The following is a 19,268-nucleotide window of genomic DNA, read 5'->3' as shown; positions in this document are numbered from 1 at the left end:
TCCTAATAAAAAAAAGCCTGGCTGAATCCCAGTTGCAGGTGGCTTTTGAACTCTATCTTGAAAAGGGAACAATAAGACAATTATTAATATCTACCCACCATATACAGAACACGCAGCTCTGGTAACAATTTAATTAGACATAAAATGGCAGGGATAAGGAAGCGTTATTTTCTTCAACTTAAAGGTAAGGCATAGGAATGGTAAAGTAACCAATCTAGAGCCAGACAAGAAGGTCTGTATAAAGACAGGACTAAACGAAAACCTCAGACAGCATTCAGATTACAGACCAACATCAGTGTAACTAACACAGGCACCATACGTTCTGTGAAAGTTTTTTCCCCTGACATGGCAACACAATTTCTCTGAATGACATCAGTACAGGCAACAAAAGCACTCTGCTGTTGGGAGTGCTTCATCCAAACAATGAGTTATGCTGGTAAAGCTGTGCTTGATAAGTGATTTTTTTTTTTCCCTGTTTGACATGGATTTGTGGACAAAAGATTAACCACAAGTTCCAGAGAAGCATTTGAACCACAGTGGCAGTTAAATACTGTAAACATAACGTTAAAGAGTTAACAGGCTCTCGAAACACTTCAGAATCATTGCAAATTAAGTTTCAAATTAAAAACTGATATACTTTTACATAGTCCTCAGCTTTGGTACTGACATTTGAAGACCAGGTGCCCTCTCAATCATGAGATGAGTGCTTTTCGTCTTGGCCTTTTGACTATAGCTGTAATTTTATGGTTACAGCTGCTAAAAGGCAAAAGTTGCTGCTACCAGAGGAAAACGTTACAGATCCCTCCAACTGAAGGATATGTTATTTTATCCATGTGAGGTCACTTTCTCCTTGTCCCACATAACCTCTTAAATAAAATCCTTTTACTTTTTCTCTTCAGAAATTAAAATCACATAAATGAGAAACAAGCTAGACCGTCCTCCCCTAGGGAATAACCCTACTCCCACTTATGTTAAGGAGATCATAAGTTGGTGGAATGATTCAGCAGGGTGGGTGCAAGGTCAGCAAGGTGTCTTCCACAAGGATCGTTGTTTATGCTAAGAAGTAAATGAGTTCCAACCCAGTTTCATTAAGTCTAGGTGTGAAACAGTCTTCCAAAGGGGATTTTTCATCCTCTTCATCCTGGGTAACCTTCCTGTAAGCTTCCCCTCAAGCACTTGTCAGAAGGAAGAGGAAGTGTGTTAGAGTTCACCAGAAGCTTTCACAGCTACAGAATTAGGATCTTAATTAAACTAAATTCCACCAAAATCCTCAGTGACCCCAATGGTCAAACTTCAACATCTAGACGAGCTCAGAATCCTCCACTCTTCTTATGGAACCACTTACATAGCACAACCTCATCTTCCTGGAGATTTTAATCTCCCATGATGCCACAGTATTGTCCTAATGCTCCTTTCGTATTTCATTAGTGCTTCTTGCTATGCAGGGACCCTTTTCTCCTTTCCAAAAACCCATGGCAGTTCTGCAGTCTCCACCTTTAGGCCCTAAGCCAACCTGCTTGGTTTTAATCAACAGTCTTTACATCTGTAAGTCACACCCACATCACAACTTCTGTCACTGAATTGGTTTGTAATCATATTAAACATGACACGGCAAAAAAAAACCTATCTTACTTTTTGTCATACTACCAATTCATCATGTTCTCCTACTCACTCCAGTCTGTCTATAGAGTTATTTTGAACTCCACGGCACCCCGACCACACACTTTCTGTCTCCAAATTTGCAACTTTATCCTCTGTATCTCCCAAATCCAGAATTTTTCTTCCTGATTGCCACTAATATATGCATTCTCTCTTAGCAGCACTTGTTACACCCTTCTCTTCACTATCACTTCAATCAAGTCCCTTCCATCCACGCCCTGATGAGATCTTTTTCCAGTCCTGTCATTTTGGGCATATGACTTTTCTCCTAGATCCCTCTTACCAGTTCCATCTCTTTCCATTTCATCATGTTTGAGAAACTTGTGAAGTGTGTAGGACAACAACTCCTCGGTTTGCTGGCTTTTATCTTCCTTCTTCCATGGCACCCTCACTTACCTCATCCTGTAAGAAACACTTAGTATCAACACTATTTTTCTCCCTGGCCATTTAAACTTCCTTTTATGATATCCCCCTTTTATGGGGCACTAGATGTAACTAGATGTTTAACCCTATACCTTATCTTTGATCTTTTGGAGAGGTTTGCTGGATGACACTATAATACAATTATTAATAATAAGGAACTTGGAATAAAAAAGTCTTGCCAGCATTTAAGGACTGCCAAGCTAGTCACCTGAGAAGGGAGAGGTACGTAAATTAGGGACTGAAGCCAATGCACCTGATTGCTGTGAAAACAAAATAAAATGGACACACAGCCAAACCATGACTGCTTACTTTCCAAAAGATTAACAAAAATGGCAGGACTCCCCATTCTTCTCATCTTTTACAATTACTATAACCTAAAAGAAAACCCACTTTTAAAGAAAAAAATACATTAAGACAGTATCAAAAAGTTATAAAAAGGAAAATACAGACTCTTAAGACATTTATATGATCCATCATGCAAAATAGTTTTAGCAGGTTCTTAAAAGCAGCTGAAACTCCTAAATTAGATCAGGGCTGAAAAACTGCCATGTTCTCACTACCTCTGCTGTTGTATTTCATGACCTCCTTGCAAATTCCAGGTGATGCTCAGAATAATATTTCACCAAGATAAGCTTCCACTCAGTAATCCACAGCAAAAGGACAGTCCGAGATATTCAGAGTAAGATTTGAGACTTCTGATCTACAGCATTAGTGAAACTTTGGTTGTTATTTTCTGGATGAAGTCAACCAAAACTTTACCTTCAGAACAAGACAAAGTCAAGCTATTCAACTAACATGCTTTTGCAACGTAATTCCAAGCTACTATAGAATGTATTGGTACCGGTAACAATATAAAAGTAGTAGTGTCAGCAGTGAACAGGGTGTTTCCCAGACAAATAAAGGCAGTAAGTCTCTGCTCCAAGGAGTTATGAACAAAATCAGATGTACCAGTGACCATTGTCAATGGAGGCATGACAAGGTAAATAAATGGTAACAGGGAATAACAGAGAAAGCTGTTTCGGATATTGTTCCTGTTACTGGCTACAGGTTATTCTAACGATTCCAAACTTGTAATATCAAAATTTAGGGTTGAGAAAACAGGAATAAGGGTCTTCAACCTCAACATCTCACAGTACATCTTTTACTCACATCATAACCAGCTTTGCAACACTTCTACCAGAGACTTAAGAATTAAAAATATAAATAAGAAACCTACAGGAACATCAGTCTCATACACGCTATGCGGTCCTACAGAAAATTCACAGATACAATATATGGTCCTACGGAATGGTGTCAGATACATGACCTTAAAGAGACAGACTGGAGTGCTCCCAGTATCTTTTTCATGGATTAAATGTGGAATATGGGGAGACAGAGATAACTGATGCAAAAAGTTCCTGCCACAATCATCTGCATTGCTCAAGTGCTCATGACTTGCAAGTGAAAACAACATTCAAAAAGAAATCTTGTCACACAAAAGACTAACTCAGATCCAAAATGAAGCATCTCATTGTACCACTCTTGCCTCAAAGGGGGGCACTTGCTTGAATTCTTTCTTTTAGGTCCACAACTGAATCTACGCTCTTTGCTTCCAAGTTCTTGTAAAGTCTAACTTCTGCATCCTTAAATCCATGTTCCTAATTGTCCACACGGCCAAAGTTCTCACCACCCAACTGTATGTCTCCAAATGAATTTTCATTCTGCTACTTTCCTACAAATTGGGATCTCAGCCTTCAGGCCTCCTCATTTTTCACCACCTTAACTCTGTACTTCCCACTCCCACATTTGGCCCTGTCCTGCATTCACAGCACTCATTTTGTGCCCAGCTTCAAAATACCAGCTCCCTGCATATGCTCCTGGGGACCCCAGCACCTTTGGCAAAGACAATCTGTATCCCAATACCTGGGATTCTCATTGCTCCTTTCATCACTTCGCCTTGAATTATGGTTCTCTCTCTGCTCCAGCACCCATGCCCACATGCAATTTGAGCACCACGTGGAGTCCGAGCCTGAGACCAATCTGATGGCAGGGCCTTATCTCAGATTTCTAGCTGTGTTATAGGCCATATATATAGCCTCTCCTACTCTTGGACCCACAAGGCACAAGTTGGTGAGCCCCACACATCATCCAGCAAGCAGCTATATTTACCACATTGCTTTCTATACAGCCCCATATTCACGCTGTGTATCAGAGCCCTTCTCCCATCGTATGATCCCTCTCCCGTGCCTCATCCATCACACATCCCAACACAGCACTGCTAAAGAAAAGAGAGAGACTGGCAGGTCATCAGCTGCTGAGCTACATTTGGGAACTAAAACACATCCTGCAAGCTGCCCAGTCCATTTGTGATAAAGTTTTCCAGACAAATCTTGTTAGTACAGCTGTACTTGCATGTCTGTCCTACCACCAATACCTTTTTTAACAGTATATAAATACTTCTACTGGAGAAGTTTCCACTAGTTTCTTGAATGAAATAAGCTCAACTGATTGAAAAAAAAAACCAACCACCAAAAACCAAACCCAACCCCCAAAACCAAAACAAAGACAGACTTTTTTGGTCTGTGCCAAGGTGTCTAAATTTGGACTTTGATAAAAGTATATGTGCACATGTGTAAGATCACTCCCCTACCATTACTATAAATATTTTTGAGGCAAGGACTCAGATGAGAACTTTCAAGCCTGCATCTCAGTGAAGTCCTCAAAAAAACCAGACAGTTGTTTACATAACTGGGCTGATTTAAGATAATTTCAAGTTGCTTCAAAACACTTGGAGACTGCTGCTATGTTTCTCTCCTGGTTCACACATAGCATTCATATATGGAAGACATGTCTTTGTTATGTGGCAAAGAACTGATACACTGCAAATACAACAGTCCTCCAGCAACAATGCAGATTTTTCTCAAGCACTCACCATGTTGAAATTAAAGAAAACTTGTAACAGAAATAGGAGCACTGATCAGTTTGTGACATGTAACTGTAAGCATACAAAGATACTTGTTCAGACCTTTACAACCACTAATAAAACAAGTAACCTTGAATTTATGTTTTATGGTTCTGTCTCATTGTTCTTTCACAATAGTCAAAAGCAATACACAATTATTAGCATCAAAATATGACAGTGTTCATAAGTAATTTCATAAGAATGTCTGTGTCCTGTATCCACGCTGATTTGCATTGCCTCATCCAATACATGTAATTTACATATCTAACCACAAAAGGATTAATAGGGTGGCCACTTTGGACAAGAATGCTTTATTAATATGTTCCTCCTACTAATATTTGTAGTTTATCTTCCACCCCCAGTGCTTCTTAAGGTAAGGAAAATATTTGTTACCAGAAGGCGTCAATGTCAGTAAAGCTTGATTTTTAGGAGCCTCTCAAAGACTGAGAGTTGGGGAGGCTGACGTTTTCAACCATAAGGACTGAAAAGTGACTTAACAATGAGAAGCAAGAAGTATTTTTCCCCACTTTGAAAGTGGAAACACCAAAAGAACATGACCCGCAATAAAAACGACTAAGTTGGCAGCACAACAGTAGAAACACAGAAACTGCCCCAGGCCTGCAGCTCTCACCTATCTGCAGTGATTCTCCTCCCATCAAAGGCAGTGTGTAGCCTGAAGTCACACAGCTGTAACTATACACCTTTGATAGTTCTATTTTGTCCAGGCTTTTGGAATGGAAATATAGCCATCAAAGTTGTTACAGTTTAAATGTGTATTTGCCTGAAAGAGGACAAAATTATACAAAACCAGAACAACTTGGAAACTTTGATGATGCACAACAAAAGCAACTTTAATTATCTGTTAGTGCTTCAAGCACTATTTTGTTACTGTTCATGTACCACCACACACACCAAAAGCATTCGTATAGGTTCATACTAAAGGTTGACCTCAAATCAATACATCTTTTCCAGTAGTAGCCCATGAAGTGTTCTTATACTCTTTCCATAACCAAAGACCAAATACAGTGATACTTTCAATGATATGCACTGTCTCAGCTCCCAGCAGTCCAGTCTTTGAGACTTCGACAGCTGGAGGTTCCTTCTGCATGGTTTTCCTCTAACATGAGTGTGTCTAAATGTTCCCTGAACCCACTCATATTTTTAGCATCCTACATTTTTATAGCAGTAACTTCCACAATTCAGTTTACGCCTCTCAGAGACATGAAAGAATCCTACCATATTTTTGAGGCATTACTTCCCTGGATACCTGTGCTGACCAAGGGTATTATCAGACTCACTTGTCTACAGTCTTCCAATAATGCTTTGAACTCTTTTAAAAGAGCTCAGATATAAGTGCTAACTTCCATTTCTGCAGTATTATGCTAGTTGTTCCGTAAAAAGGTGCTTAAATCAGTATTTCATCAACTTAATGTTTGAGTTTGGGGATTCTCGAATAAATTCCATTTCTCCCTCATAGTCTGCTATTACTCATTTACTCTTTCCTGTTCCAAAAATCTTGTTCTTAACATGACTTGTTCTACTTCTGCGTCAGATCCCTTCCTTTCAAGGAAAGATTACAGCGTGGGAACCTCCTTAACAATGAACACTGCAGCTCAGTTAGCTTTTTCCAGTGAACTTAACTTCCTCATTCACTTTTAGCAGTAACTTTTGTATTTTTATTCTCAAAATCTTTTTTTCATCTGCGATTATTAGGGTTTACAAAACAATTTTGAGGTTACTATCCTTTATATCCTGTGTCTTTCAACATTATTTCAATTTTCTGAAGGGTTTTTTCTTATCATATACTTAAGAATTTGTATTAACTTTTTTAATAACAGAAACTTCTTTAGTTTAAAGAAAAATCTCCAGTAGAAGTCAGATCATTCCTAGCGGTACTGTTTTATTTACTATTATTCGCCACCTCCTTTATATTGTTGTGTTGTATTGCTCATGGAAGCTAACTAGAGGTAAGCAAAATCAGTTCAGCAACTATGTTTAGATACTGCTTTGGAAAAAGAGTTGAAAAATCAAAACATTCTCCATGACAAAAAAGTAAGCCCTACTCAAGTCCAACTGAATCTCTTCTCAACAGAATAATATGCAGACTCAAATTCAGCTCTTCCTGATGAAAGATCAGACTTTGCAGCACAAAACAGGTAACTGTGGGAAAAGCTGAAGGGGTACAAACAAATGGTTCTCAGCTAGAAGTCTGAATGGGCAGAAGGAGGAGAAATCTGTCTTTAACTACAAGTATCAAATAACTGTTGAACCTGTGAGTGCGACTCCTGAAAGGCCAAAGAGAAAACTATTTAAAATACTAATTTTCATAACCACTGTACAGTAGGCAAGCAACATTCAGAAAATAACAGGAAAATGATGAGACTACGAGAAAAAAGAAATACATTAGTTTGATTTCTGTGCTTTTAAGATAGTTCCTTTTGTTGTCCTGAAAATGACAGTATTCTGAAAAGAAAGGAGGATAAAGGGTAGTGGTTATGATCATGACTTTGTTTTTCTAAGTCTTTGCCATTTATAACTGACATCACTTCTTACTGTTTTTAATTTACATGTTAGTATATAGTTCATATTCACAGTTTAAGAAAGACAACACAAATTTATAGGAAATTTGAATATACAGTCTCACCTGTCATATCTACAAAGCCACCAGTGTGTGTGTGTAGAAAGTGGAAAAAAAATAAATATACATACACCCACAAGTCTCCAGGCTTCACTTATCACTGCATACTGGAGCCGATTCAGAACAAACCCCTCAATTTCTCTGTTTAGTTTGACAGGAGATTGACCAATCTTCTTCATCAGGGTGTATGTTCTCTCTGTAGTAGAAGGATCCGTTTCTGGATGAGGAACAATTTCAACCAACGGCACAAAGTAAGGTGGATTTACCTCAAGAAGAAACACAAAAGAAGAATGTCAACTATCAACAGATTAACAGAACAAGTCAATATAAAGCATCTTTATAGCTTGCTACTAGCATGGATATTTTCCAGTGAACACAGTAAGCCTGATCTTCAGACTCTGAAAGACTTCACCAGTCCAATAAAAGCTGGTGTATTAATTCAAATTAAAAAAATAATTAATCTTGCATTAAATCTAACTCTGTTCAACCCCAGCAAAGTTCATGGAGCTACACTAAAGATGATGGCACTCAAATAGTACTAGAAAACTTCATACTGACTTGAGTAACTGATACTTTCTCAATATTCAAGTCTATTTGTTGCTGTAAGACATATGGCTACCACCCGTGTTTCCAAACGAAGGCAGGCACTTCCCTTCACATATTCAAGAACTTTATAAGAAAATTATTGCTAAACACCACCTGTAAGATGTAACACCTAATAGATAAGCTGCTACTGACCCAAGCCTGTAAATATATGCTAAACGCAGTAACAAGTATCACATAAAACATACTTCAAAAAAGTTGCAGAACAGGTTACCTTCAAACACTGTACCGACTTAAAAAAAAAAATTCCCTCTCCCTGACTCTTCCCAAATGTAATTTCTCATGAAGTCATGACCTTTGTGTAATGTATTATTAAAGTAATAAACAAAAAATTCTAAAGAACATCCTAGAAACAGCTAAAAGTTCTTCAGGTCATAGTGTTACAGACAGTAACACTGCCTGCACGCTCTCTCCAAAAGCAGCAGTCTGTCAGGCACATTCTTAAGGTGTTAAACTCAGCTCTTGGTCTAGTTTCCAGGCGATAGAAGGAGCTAACATATCATAAATTACTACCAGAAATAAAATTGACATTTAAAGGATGGCAATTAAGTACTGATTCTTTCACCATCCTCCCTTTTACTCAACTGCTCTAACTATGCTCATGCAAATGCAAGTACAGGATTTAGTCACAGCAATGCACAAGCAGTCTTTCCTCTCTGTATGTTCTTTCTTTTCGTTACTTACATGGTTTCTTTTACTGTAGGGTCTGACCAATACGTAACCTGTTGTAGGCTACCTTTGCTCTGACTACTGATGTAACACACTTACTTCATTCCCTTTAAAGTGCCTTGTGTTCCCACATAACCTTTCTCACATCAGTCTCTTTGGCAATGCCACTACCAATGCTGAGAACAGCGTGATGGGCACCATTGCAGATGTGGTGCCAGGCAATTTAGCAAGACCCAAAACCACTGCAAGCACCTAGAAGGTCTCTGAAGGCTTTTCTAACCCTTAACTATATCACAGGTTCCAATCAGGAAGAGGACAAGTTAATTGTTGAGAGAGACTGAGGCTATTATAAATTTCTTCCAAGATTAGTGTTGACAGTCATCTTATTGAAATATTCTGTTTCATGAACTTGGCAAGGAGAGTACACGGGTGTGTTCGTGAGCACACTGAGGAGACTTAGAAAGACAATTTTTAAGGAGTGAGATAATACATGTTGGTAAAAACTGAAAGTTGTAAAACATGGATGAAATTGGGGGTGGGGGAATGTTTCTAAAAATGAGAAGGTAAATGCAAAGCCTTTCTTCAGGGAACAGAAGAGTTTACCTTACTCAACCTAACAAAATGAAAGCTAAGAAAGGATATGACAAAGTAAACAGAAAGAATTAAGCTACACAAACGCTGCCAACACATGTCAAATTAATTTCAATGGACTGCTAATAAGATTGGAACAAAGATTAGAAGACACAAACAACTTCCAACAGGAGTAGTGGAGTTAAAAAAAAAAAATCTAACAGATACAGGTTAATACATTTTTAAGGTGATTTGATTACAGGGTTTCCTGTAAAGCAAGGAACTTCACTCAATAGCACACAGTCTCCTCCACCTAATTATTTCGAGCTGTGTGACCTAGCATGTGTATATAGTACATAAGAAATGAACCACTCTGCAGAAGACCTCCACTGACAAACCGTCTGAAACTGCTTGCAGAGAACAGCTGTACCTACACGAATTGCATGCATTTTTATCATACAGCTATGCTATGGGATTTAATTTATTTTTTCTAATTACTGAACCTGTTGCTATGTTAAGCAAAAGGATGAGCTCCTCCTCATTCATTTCATTTCTCCTCAACACGCTCATCTGTGCCAGAGACTTTACAACTTTAGCTTTTAATTTTTCTGGTATATCAGAACTTTTTGTTCTCACAGTATCTTCCAGAGCTGTTTGATTCTTGCAGCCACCATTCCCCATGTTCTACTGTTGTGTTGAAGATATTAGTAAGGCCATGGTTAAATCAAAAAACACCAAAAGCCAAGAAAGCAAGCATGTTTCCTGATATAACAGATGCAGAAAGGCCCCTGGAAGACTACATTGGCTCAAGGCTTCTCCAGTACACTTCTCTTTGAGTGAAGCTGAGATTACTATGAAAATAGTCTCAGTTGGATTGCAAAGCCATTTCAGAACAATTAGACTTTTTAAGGCACTCCAGTGTATTTGCTTTGGAAAATACATATATCCTTACAACATCAACCTAGAAAATGTTTATGCAGGGACTTAGCTACCTTTCCAGATCTGATAAAACCTGGTTTCAGAAGTGGCTCCTACAAAGACTGCAGCTCAGACTCAACAAGTCAACTGGTACAGACCAACTTGGGAAAACAGTAAGAGTAATATAAAGACTGACAAACAGTCAGAGAATAGGCAGAAGCCAAGGAATTGATAAAAAAAATTAATATTATTGCTATAGTTACTTAATACAGAAGTCTAAAAGAAACATTATCTCTTCTCTAACACTACAGAAGGTTTCAACCCTGGAAATACGAGATAAGGAACTACTGAATTTTAGAATGAGAAATGCTAAACCTAGGCACAGATACATACTTTGAAGTTGGACTTTTTTTTTTTTCCCCCCTAATTAAAAGGGGATGAAAACTAATTATAAAGAAAGAAACCAATCTTTTTGTTCCTTTTGCTTCCCAATCACCCCAAGTGGTTGTGGAGGGGTGTCAAGAAGGGACTGACCAAATGCTTTGACAATGCAGCATTAGGCTACAGGTAGCTGCCAAGACACTACAGTAAAGTAGTGCTGTATTTTTGGGTTCACACTGCCACTTTGAGCATGCCCAAGGAACCGACATTTACTCTGCACCCTGAGGGATGCCCAGAGAGACAACATGTAGTTACCAGATTGAAGACAGCACAGCAGTACCGTTCTCCAGATACTGCAAACCTTCATAACAACAGTCCTCTTAACTGATCTGTCAAACACCAGACTAACATTAAACAAACATGCTATGGAGTAGTGGAAAACAGAAGGAGTAAGGATCCCAGTGATCAAGGCAAAATGCTCTTCCATACCGAGGAGAGATGTGAGAAAATGCTGTCTGGCAGCCCCGCATAGACCTCTACAGAGGCTTACAGGTGCCCTTCAGCCTTTTGAGGTTCTGCTGCCACAACTACTCATGCCATTTCTGGCATGCCTGTCCCAGCTGGTCACAAAGCATGCAAATTCAGTTCCAAGTACAATCTGTCCCATTTCATCCACCTGCTTTTCCTCTTGGGGTATAACGCTTCTTCATCAAAACTGAAGAAACCAGAGTCAAAGCCTTCTTTCTACCTTTCATCAACATTACATGACAAGCACATGCAGCTCCCTGTTTGGATCCTTACTGTTACTCAACAGCAGCTGAAAAAGGATACTAGAAAAGACTAATTATGCCACAACAAGAAAGTAGGGAATTTTATAGGTTTGTCTTCAAAACACACAATTCCTACATTTTTTGAGAGCCAGTAGTTTGAGTAACACACAACAGTATCAGCACAATAGCTTACACAGCTTATCTTGAGCCAACAGTATGAAACATGCCTACATACTCTCAATTCAGTAGATGCTGCTGCTGTTCACAGATTGACCAAACTAAAGTTTTTTCTGAAAAGTCAGGCCCATGCACACTAACGATGGCACAAAAGCGCTCCAAATACCCTTCTATATCTCTCAGTCTGCAGTGAAAAGTTTGGGATGCAGTTTAGTTAAACACCTGTACTACCACTACTACAAAAACAAAACATGCCATCATACTTACAGGATGTGACACAATACACTGCTTAACATGCTTAAGGCCAGTGAACAGTTTGCTGGGTAAGAGACAAGAGGTCGAGCTGCTCAAGATAACATTGTCACCAACAATAAGATCTAACTGACCGAAAATCTTCTTTTTCAGTTCCAGGTTCTCCGGAGTACATTCCTGGAATAAAAACAAAAATCAGTATTAGAAGCTTTCCAGTTCAATAGTATTTATCCATATATTTCAGACTCCACTGATCCCACCTTGAGAACCAGGACCTCAGCAAAACCCATCTATTTTAGTCAGCCTAGATATACCAGTGAGCCATAACGCAAAAATACCTTCCCACATATAAAGAAATGGAAAGATGAAAAGTTTCTCTATAGCAGAAGATGGACCACCAAACACCACAGGAGATTTAACACAAAACACATTATTCTGCTTTGTCTAAAATACAGACTTTTACTCACGCACAGAGATAACACAGTATGGAGGAATAAGACCTGGTCTCCATTTTTTTCAGAGAATCTCACACAAAAGTAAGTATTCTCTCTCAGACAAGATGGAAATGAATAAGTGTACCTCAAAAGAAGAAACTTACAATCTCTGGAACTATGGCAGGAGATTCCAAGGTACAGTTATGGAACACGCACCGAAACATCTCTCAGTTACCCTCACACTTAAAAAGATTAAATATCTCCATTCATGTCAACTCTGAGAAAGATTTCTGAAGTAGAATGCATGCTATCAGAATTATGCTACTGAGCATGTTCAGCTTTGCAGTATTGTGTGAAATTTCACATGTATGAGCCAAGAGCCACAATCTACAGTCACTAGGAATTTCAAAATTATCCCCAGGAGTTGCCTGAAGGAGAGCATGAAGTAGTCCACCAGGCTGGAAGCAACGAGGACATGGGAGAATGTCTACAGTGGATCCCACAATCAACAGGAAAGGCTTCAGTCTACGATAAGAAAACAGAGGACAAAACCAGCTTGTTCTCTGGATTTTTTGGAAGGATTTAAAAAAAAAAAAATAATCAAAAAAATCTAAACAGGATCCCAAACTTGCAAAACCTCAGCTTTCACCTTTAAACACACAGAAAATACCTGCTCTTTTCCAACTCCAAACTTCTCCCACCTGTCAGTACCTCATTCTGTCCTTCCTGTTATGCTGAACTGCACATGGGGACAGGGAAAAAGGCTATACTTCGAATATAATCTAAAATTTACATTAATACCTGCAGCTTCAGACAGACCCTTTGGCAGGAACACCCAGGGCCAGAGTTTTTAACCCAGTAAATGGGTTAAAAGTAATTTGAAGTCTTAAAAACAAGCAAGTTGCATGGAACAGTACTAGAAGTTCCATGATGCGGAAGAGATAAACAGGGTGATTTAAGAACTCCACATAGAGCCCAAAGTAATAGACGGCATTATCAAAACAAAATGATACTCTGCTTATGATTCCAGGATCCCTGCTTGTTGGTTAAGTTTAAATAGTTTCTTTTAGTAAAGCCAAAGATGAAGAGAACTCTGCAGATACTGTTCAAGCTAATAAAAGAGTTGCTCTGAATAGGTTTATTGTGAACTTGAAACTCTAAGCCTCCTCTCACATCAGATGATAATCAAAAAGGCAGACTCAAATCTGCTGGAAACTCAAACCTGCCATGGTTACGTAAGGTTTCTGAATGGGCCATTTGCTTGAAGTTTCTCATATAGTGTCACAATTGTATTCAGGTTGTTGGATCACTGCAATAAAGTTTCTGTCCTCATCAAGCATGCAATTATTTTCTCAGAGACACCAATTCCCTGAAGAACAGGGGGAAAATTAAGCTCTAAACAATCTATTAAACAGGAACCTCACTTGCTGTCAGTTATAGAGCCCAGAGAGGTCTGAAGCTATTCTGTTTACCCTGAGAAAGAGAAGATCAAACAGTGAGCAGATAAGATATGGTTTTAAAGCTACCACAGTCTCTCTCAAAGAATCAGTGCAAAAAGGTTAGCATACAACTCTACGCATTTTAAGTGACACTGTATATTTCTGTGCCCTTTTTGTAGAGAACAGTGAACAGTACACCTTTATTCCAAGTCCTGAGCACCTGAACAAGGTTGCTACTAATCTTATTTTCAATTTAAACTTTAATGGATATCTTTTTTAACAGCCTGATCAGAACACTACAGTTAATTTTTAAAACCCACCTTCTGGAAGAGTTGTACTGAATTAAAGGCTTAAATGTAATAGCCATTACACTATTTAAATACATGTTCACAAAATACATAACAGCTACTTGACCAACCTATGAACTCTTAAAGAACTACACAAAGATAAAACACGTACTACACTCTCTCCACAGCAGACAACACTGACAGTCAAACAAGGTGATTGAGGTCTAGTTGTCCCTAATTAAAAAGCTGCACTCATATGACACAACCCCTTGAATGCCAATACAGAGAAAGCTAGGGAGTTTTAGGTCTTTAAACCCAGTGGCTCTGTGTGGGGTTTTTTTTGTTTGTTTGTTTTGTTTTTTTCAGGCTTTTCTACCATGCTATCCACCATCTGTGCTCCCACACACATCCACACTCATTTAAGCGCACAACTTCATCTACCTATATTTAAATGCTGGCATCTACCCAGGTTCTTCCTCTCCATTCTCTGATATGCCAAAGTAGCAACTCACCTGTACCACCTTCTAGGAAACACTCCCCAAGACACTATCTTGCAAAATACCTTCTCCTTACACTAGCAATGGGAATCGCTGCCAATGCCATGGATTTCTTAGCACTGGGAGGTGAAAGAAAGAAAGCATGGCCTGAAGTAAAGCACTGCAACACAGTAGTATGGTCCTAAAATAAGGAAGATAGATCAATCTTGAGCTCTTTTAGACTAGCTCTTCATACCCAGACTGTATCCCATGCCATGGGATTCTTCCAAGCAGATTTTGGCCTGAACAGGCCAGAGTTGTCTCTCTTGAAATCCAGGGTTGTGATCCCACTTTTTGTCTTGCTTCTCCTCTCAGGATCCTCAGCTCCACCATCTCATGGTCACGGTAGCCAAGGCTTTACCCAACCTTCACATCTCCAACCAGTTCTTCCTTGTTTGTAAGCTTGAGGTCTAGCACAGCATATCCCCTCCTCAACCACTTGTGTCAGGAAGTTACCATGAACGCATTCCAGAATCTTCCCAAATTGTTTGTGCTCTCCTGTGCTGTCCCTCCAGCAGATATTGATGTGGTTGAAGCCCAGCCATGAAGATAAGGGTCTGCAAATGTTAGGCTTCCTCCAGTTGTCTGAAGGCAGCCTTTTCTTCCTGATCAGATCATCTGTAGCAGATACCTACCACCATGTCTCCCACATTGTTGGTCCTGTTAATCCTGACCCATAAGCTCTGAACTTGACTCGGTTTGAATGAAGAGCTAAGCTCTGTGCATGCTGGCTCACAGCACCCTAGGCAGCCATTCCTCTCCTGCCTTCATCTTGCATCATTAACCTCCAAAAGCTGTACTCCACTGCCACGATGCAGCTGCTACAGCAAGAGCACCCTGCAGCCTTGCCCTAACCACAGCTGAGGTAGAAAGTTATTTTCAAGAGTCTCATGAGTTTCCTCTTTTCAGTAAATTCAACAGGGCTTCAAGTACCAAGTAAACTGTTTAGAGCTGCAACCACTTTGATTGCTACAAGGACGCTCTTCATCTTCTGCAGTTAAGTGATGATCTCCAAACATGCCACAAACCCTGGCTCTGTTCCTCTATTTATACACATATAATTTACAGCATTTTAAGTGGTCTCAGCTTTTCAGTGCTGCAACTTAGTTGACAATTTTGAGGCACTTCTGTAGAACGGTTCCCAGAGTCAAGTGACAGCAATCCTCTCCTCTCACAGAATGAAGACGTAGCAGCAGCTTTCAGAGCACTGAACTATCTCACAAGCTGGACCCAGACTGTCAGCACTCCTGTGACAGGAACTGCATTATGTCCAACTTTTTGGAGGAATATAAAGATCTTCACAGGATTTAGAGACAAAGAGTTCTAAATCTCAGAAAAGCAGCTTTTCTGAAAGTTTTGGTGCCTAATCCATTTATACAAATACTTTCATTATCTTCTATAGTAATAATCCACTAGAAAAAGAACTTCCCAGAAAAGACTTCAGGCATAATTGTTTTATTTTCAATCTACCAAGACACTTTAGACTGTCATATTTCTAAAACAAAGCTTGATTAACATAAATCTACATAAAGCAGGGACACGTGGATTAAACAGCATTCAGGTTATCTGTATACAGACAGGCATTAAAAATACCTGAAAAGGAGACTTGTAAATTTAATTAAAAGAAATATAGATTTCAAAGCGCTATTACTATAGCTAGCAACTGTACAGTCAAATACAACTATTCCATATAGTTTTACCACATCTAAATAATAACGATGAAAAGATTCTTGTAAAAACCTAGTTGAATTCAGAAAAAAAAGTACATACGCTAAAATAATCTCTCTGCAAATTAAACCCTGCAATTTTCCAACCAATTCTGTTCCCACCAATACTACTGGTGAAGCTGAAATTACTGAAGTTACCAAAGCAAGATTGCATCTATTTGCTCCGCTTGTGGACACACACAGACTGCTGTGTTGCTGTCATTACCACCATTTTATAGAATCTGTATCAAAGTCAAATTATATTTTAAGGAAAAGAGCGTTTAAAATGCTCACTACTATCATTAATATTTCAGTGCTAATTATTATTATTATTTGTATTTAGGCTTTTGTATTGACATGCTAGTTTGGTCTCCTGCAGGTCTTAGGTCTATATTTCTGTTCTGGAAGACTGAAGATGCACCTTCTATTAAGGAAACCAGAGCTTATTTCTTTTGTATTCCATGTCAGACACCGATGCGCATTCTACTCAGTAAACAGGAGTCACGCACATGAACCTGGGGAACTACCCCAGCTACAATTAAAAAAGGTGACATTTTGACTGCAGAGTTTGGGATTTCAGCTAGTGAAACAAGCAGAGAAATAAAATGGTATTTTTAGTATGAGAATAAATTATTCTATCAGAATAACAATTTTGCTTCTTGTATCATTAACCATTACGATTTAGCTCAACTATCTGAATTTTTTCATGCATTAAATAGGTTTGGTAATTTCACAGAATTATTACACATTTCAAACTCAAATACTTGACTGCAAGTATTTTGGACTTTTCCATCATGCTCCCCTCAAAACGGCAAGGTAGTTTCAGATGCTTATTCTGAGACACTTTAAAGATGGATAATATGGGGATATACCAAAATACCAGGATATTAATTAAGACAAGTTACTAAATAAAAATGTATCATTTTGATCTGAAAATATGGTGGGGGGAAATATATTTACTTCAGTCTCCTTTTAGAAAGTCTTATTACCCTCATCTGAAGGTAAAGGCAGGGACAGCAGCTGGGCAGGAGACACACACTCTTGCGCACCACTGTACGGGTTTGGGACACAGCACAGAAACACGAGACACCTTCAGTAACAGCTGGACGAGTCCCCAGGCTACTGCACATCTTTCAGTACGGTGTCAGCATTTTCATCAGTTAAAACAAGGAAGATTAAAAGGAAAAAAACCCAACCAACACACAACCCACAAAACCAAGTCTGATAATTGACATGATTACGTTAGAGCATGACTAGCACTCAAGCCCCCAAGAGCTTGGGTTATGGGGAAGCAGAGGGAGCAGCTGGCTGGGCACGACAGCAGGCAGGTGAGATTAAGTGGGACTTGGCCCCGAAACACTTGGAGGTGATGCAGGAACCAAACCGCATGGGATACACACAAGGGAACAGAAGATCATCAGGCTGTTTGCCCCTTTTCCCCTTGCAGATACCCATTCCACATACCTCAGTAAACTAGATGGTTTCAAGCACACGTCCAAATACCAGATTGTTAAGAAAATATGCTTGGCAACAAAACACTCCTTAGATGTAAAACAACTCTAGTTAGCCCAAAACAAGCCACCACAACTATGGCAACCAAGACTTTATTTTCAACCTGAACAAGAATTGGTATCCTGCAAGCCAAGGGTAAGAAAGCAGGATAAGGACTGCAGCTTATTTAACTGAAAAGCAGACTGGCAACTTGTTAATGACAGGGCCACTATTTATCACTATTTGACACAATTATTAAAAAATATAAATAGAAAGGTGTGGTCACCTATGCTCACGTTCTGGTTCTTCAGTTACACTTTCTACAGGGTAGGCGTGCACTGAAGTAAAATGCTTAACACAGGGGAGGAGAAAGAATCACATCAACATGAGGATTTTAAGAACAGGTTAACCTATTTTTGACAGACAGTTGTCTAGGTATGACTGATCCTGGATTGGAGCAGGAGTTGGACTAAGTAACCTCTGAAGTCCCTTCCAACCTGATTTTGGATAACTCTGCAGTTGGCAGGGCAGCAAAGTTAAAGGTGAATCTTCTGATAAAGGTGGCATCTTCTCATACACTGTTGTGCTGAGGAGCAGATAAGGGGCAGGGAGGAACCCCCCCGTATGAGTTTAACTCTGATTCACAGGGTTTGAACTTGCTTAAATTTCCATTCAAAATATAGTTACAAAAGTGTCTTACAGCAAATCTACAAGTGCCCGGCTCTCAGAATAGTATTAAGTTCATATTCAGAAAAGCTTTAATAGACTTCAAAACCATCAACTAAAGTACATTACATAAGTAAGCTTATTACAGAGCAGTTGTTAGAACTAGTTAGAACACTAGTACTTTCAGGCTAATTTAATTTTTTTTTTTAATTAATTTAGGGCTATAATTCACTTCAAATCTAAAGAAGTGATAACTTCTTAGTTGTCTTGAATTCTTGAGCTCATACCAATGCGAAATATGATGCTTCTTAAATCACTGCCTCTTGACTGACATGAAAGACTGTCTATCACGTGATACTGTACAAGTAAATAACACTTTGGTGAGGTGAAATCCAGCATTTAGATGGAAACATTTTGTACTTTCCTACAGTTCAGAAACATACCCTGTTAAGAAACTGGAGCAATAAAAATATTGTTACTGCCATTATATACTGTTCTGAATAAATGACTGAATTATAAGTGTCTGTTCAACCTTTAGTACAAAATACAAAACAAGATTTGAGGAAGTACTAGTTTTCAGAACTACATTTTCTGAAATCAAAACTTGCAGATTTGGGAGGGGTTGGGGGGGGGCATTGTGTGGGTTTTTTGTTTGGCTTGTATTTTGTTTAACATGCATACAACAAATGAAGGCAAGTTTTGCTTTAT

The 19,268-nt window shown here is 38.9% G+C and overlaps 1 protein-coding gene across 1 annotated transcript in view; it reads right to left on the bottom strand.

Annotated features, from left to right (window-relative positions):
• CRYL1 (crystallin lambda 1) overlaps positions 1 to 19,268 on the bottom strand; it is a 59,831-nt gene that overhangs the window by 20,268 nt on the left and 20,295 nt on the right. The window contains exons 4-5 of the mRNA XM_082489162.1: positions 12,017 to 12,178; positions 7,733 to 7,927 (exon numbers count right to left, since the gene is read on the bottom strand). Coding sequence (XP_082345288.1) covers positions 7,733 to 7,927; positions 12,017 to 12,178 — 357 coding nt within the window. The remainder of the gene's footprint in view (positions 1 to 7,732; positions 7,928 to 12,016; positions 12,179 to 19,268) is intronic.

Source organism: Vanellus vanellus, assembly GCF_965231255.1.
Source record: "Vanellus vanellus genome assembly, chromosome: 1".
Classification (NCBI taxonomy): Eukaryota; Metazoa; Chordata; class Aves; order Charadriiformes; family Charadriidae; genus Vanellus; species Vanellus vanellus.
This window is presented reverse-complemented; position numbering and strand designations above follow the sequence as displayed.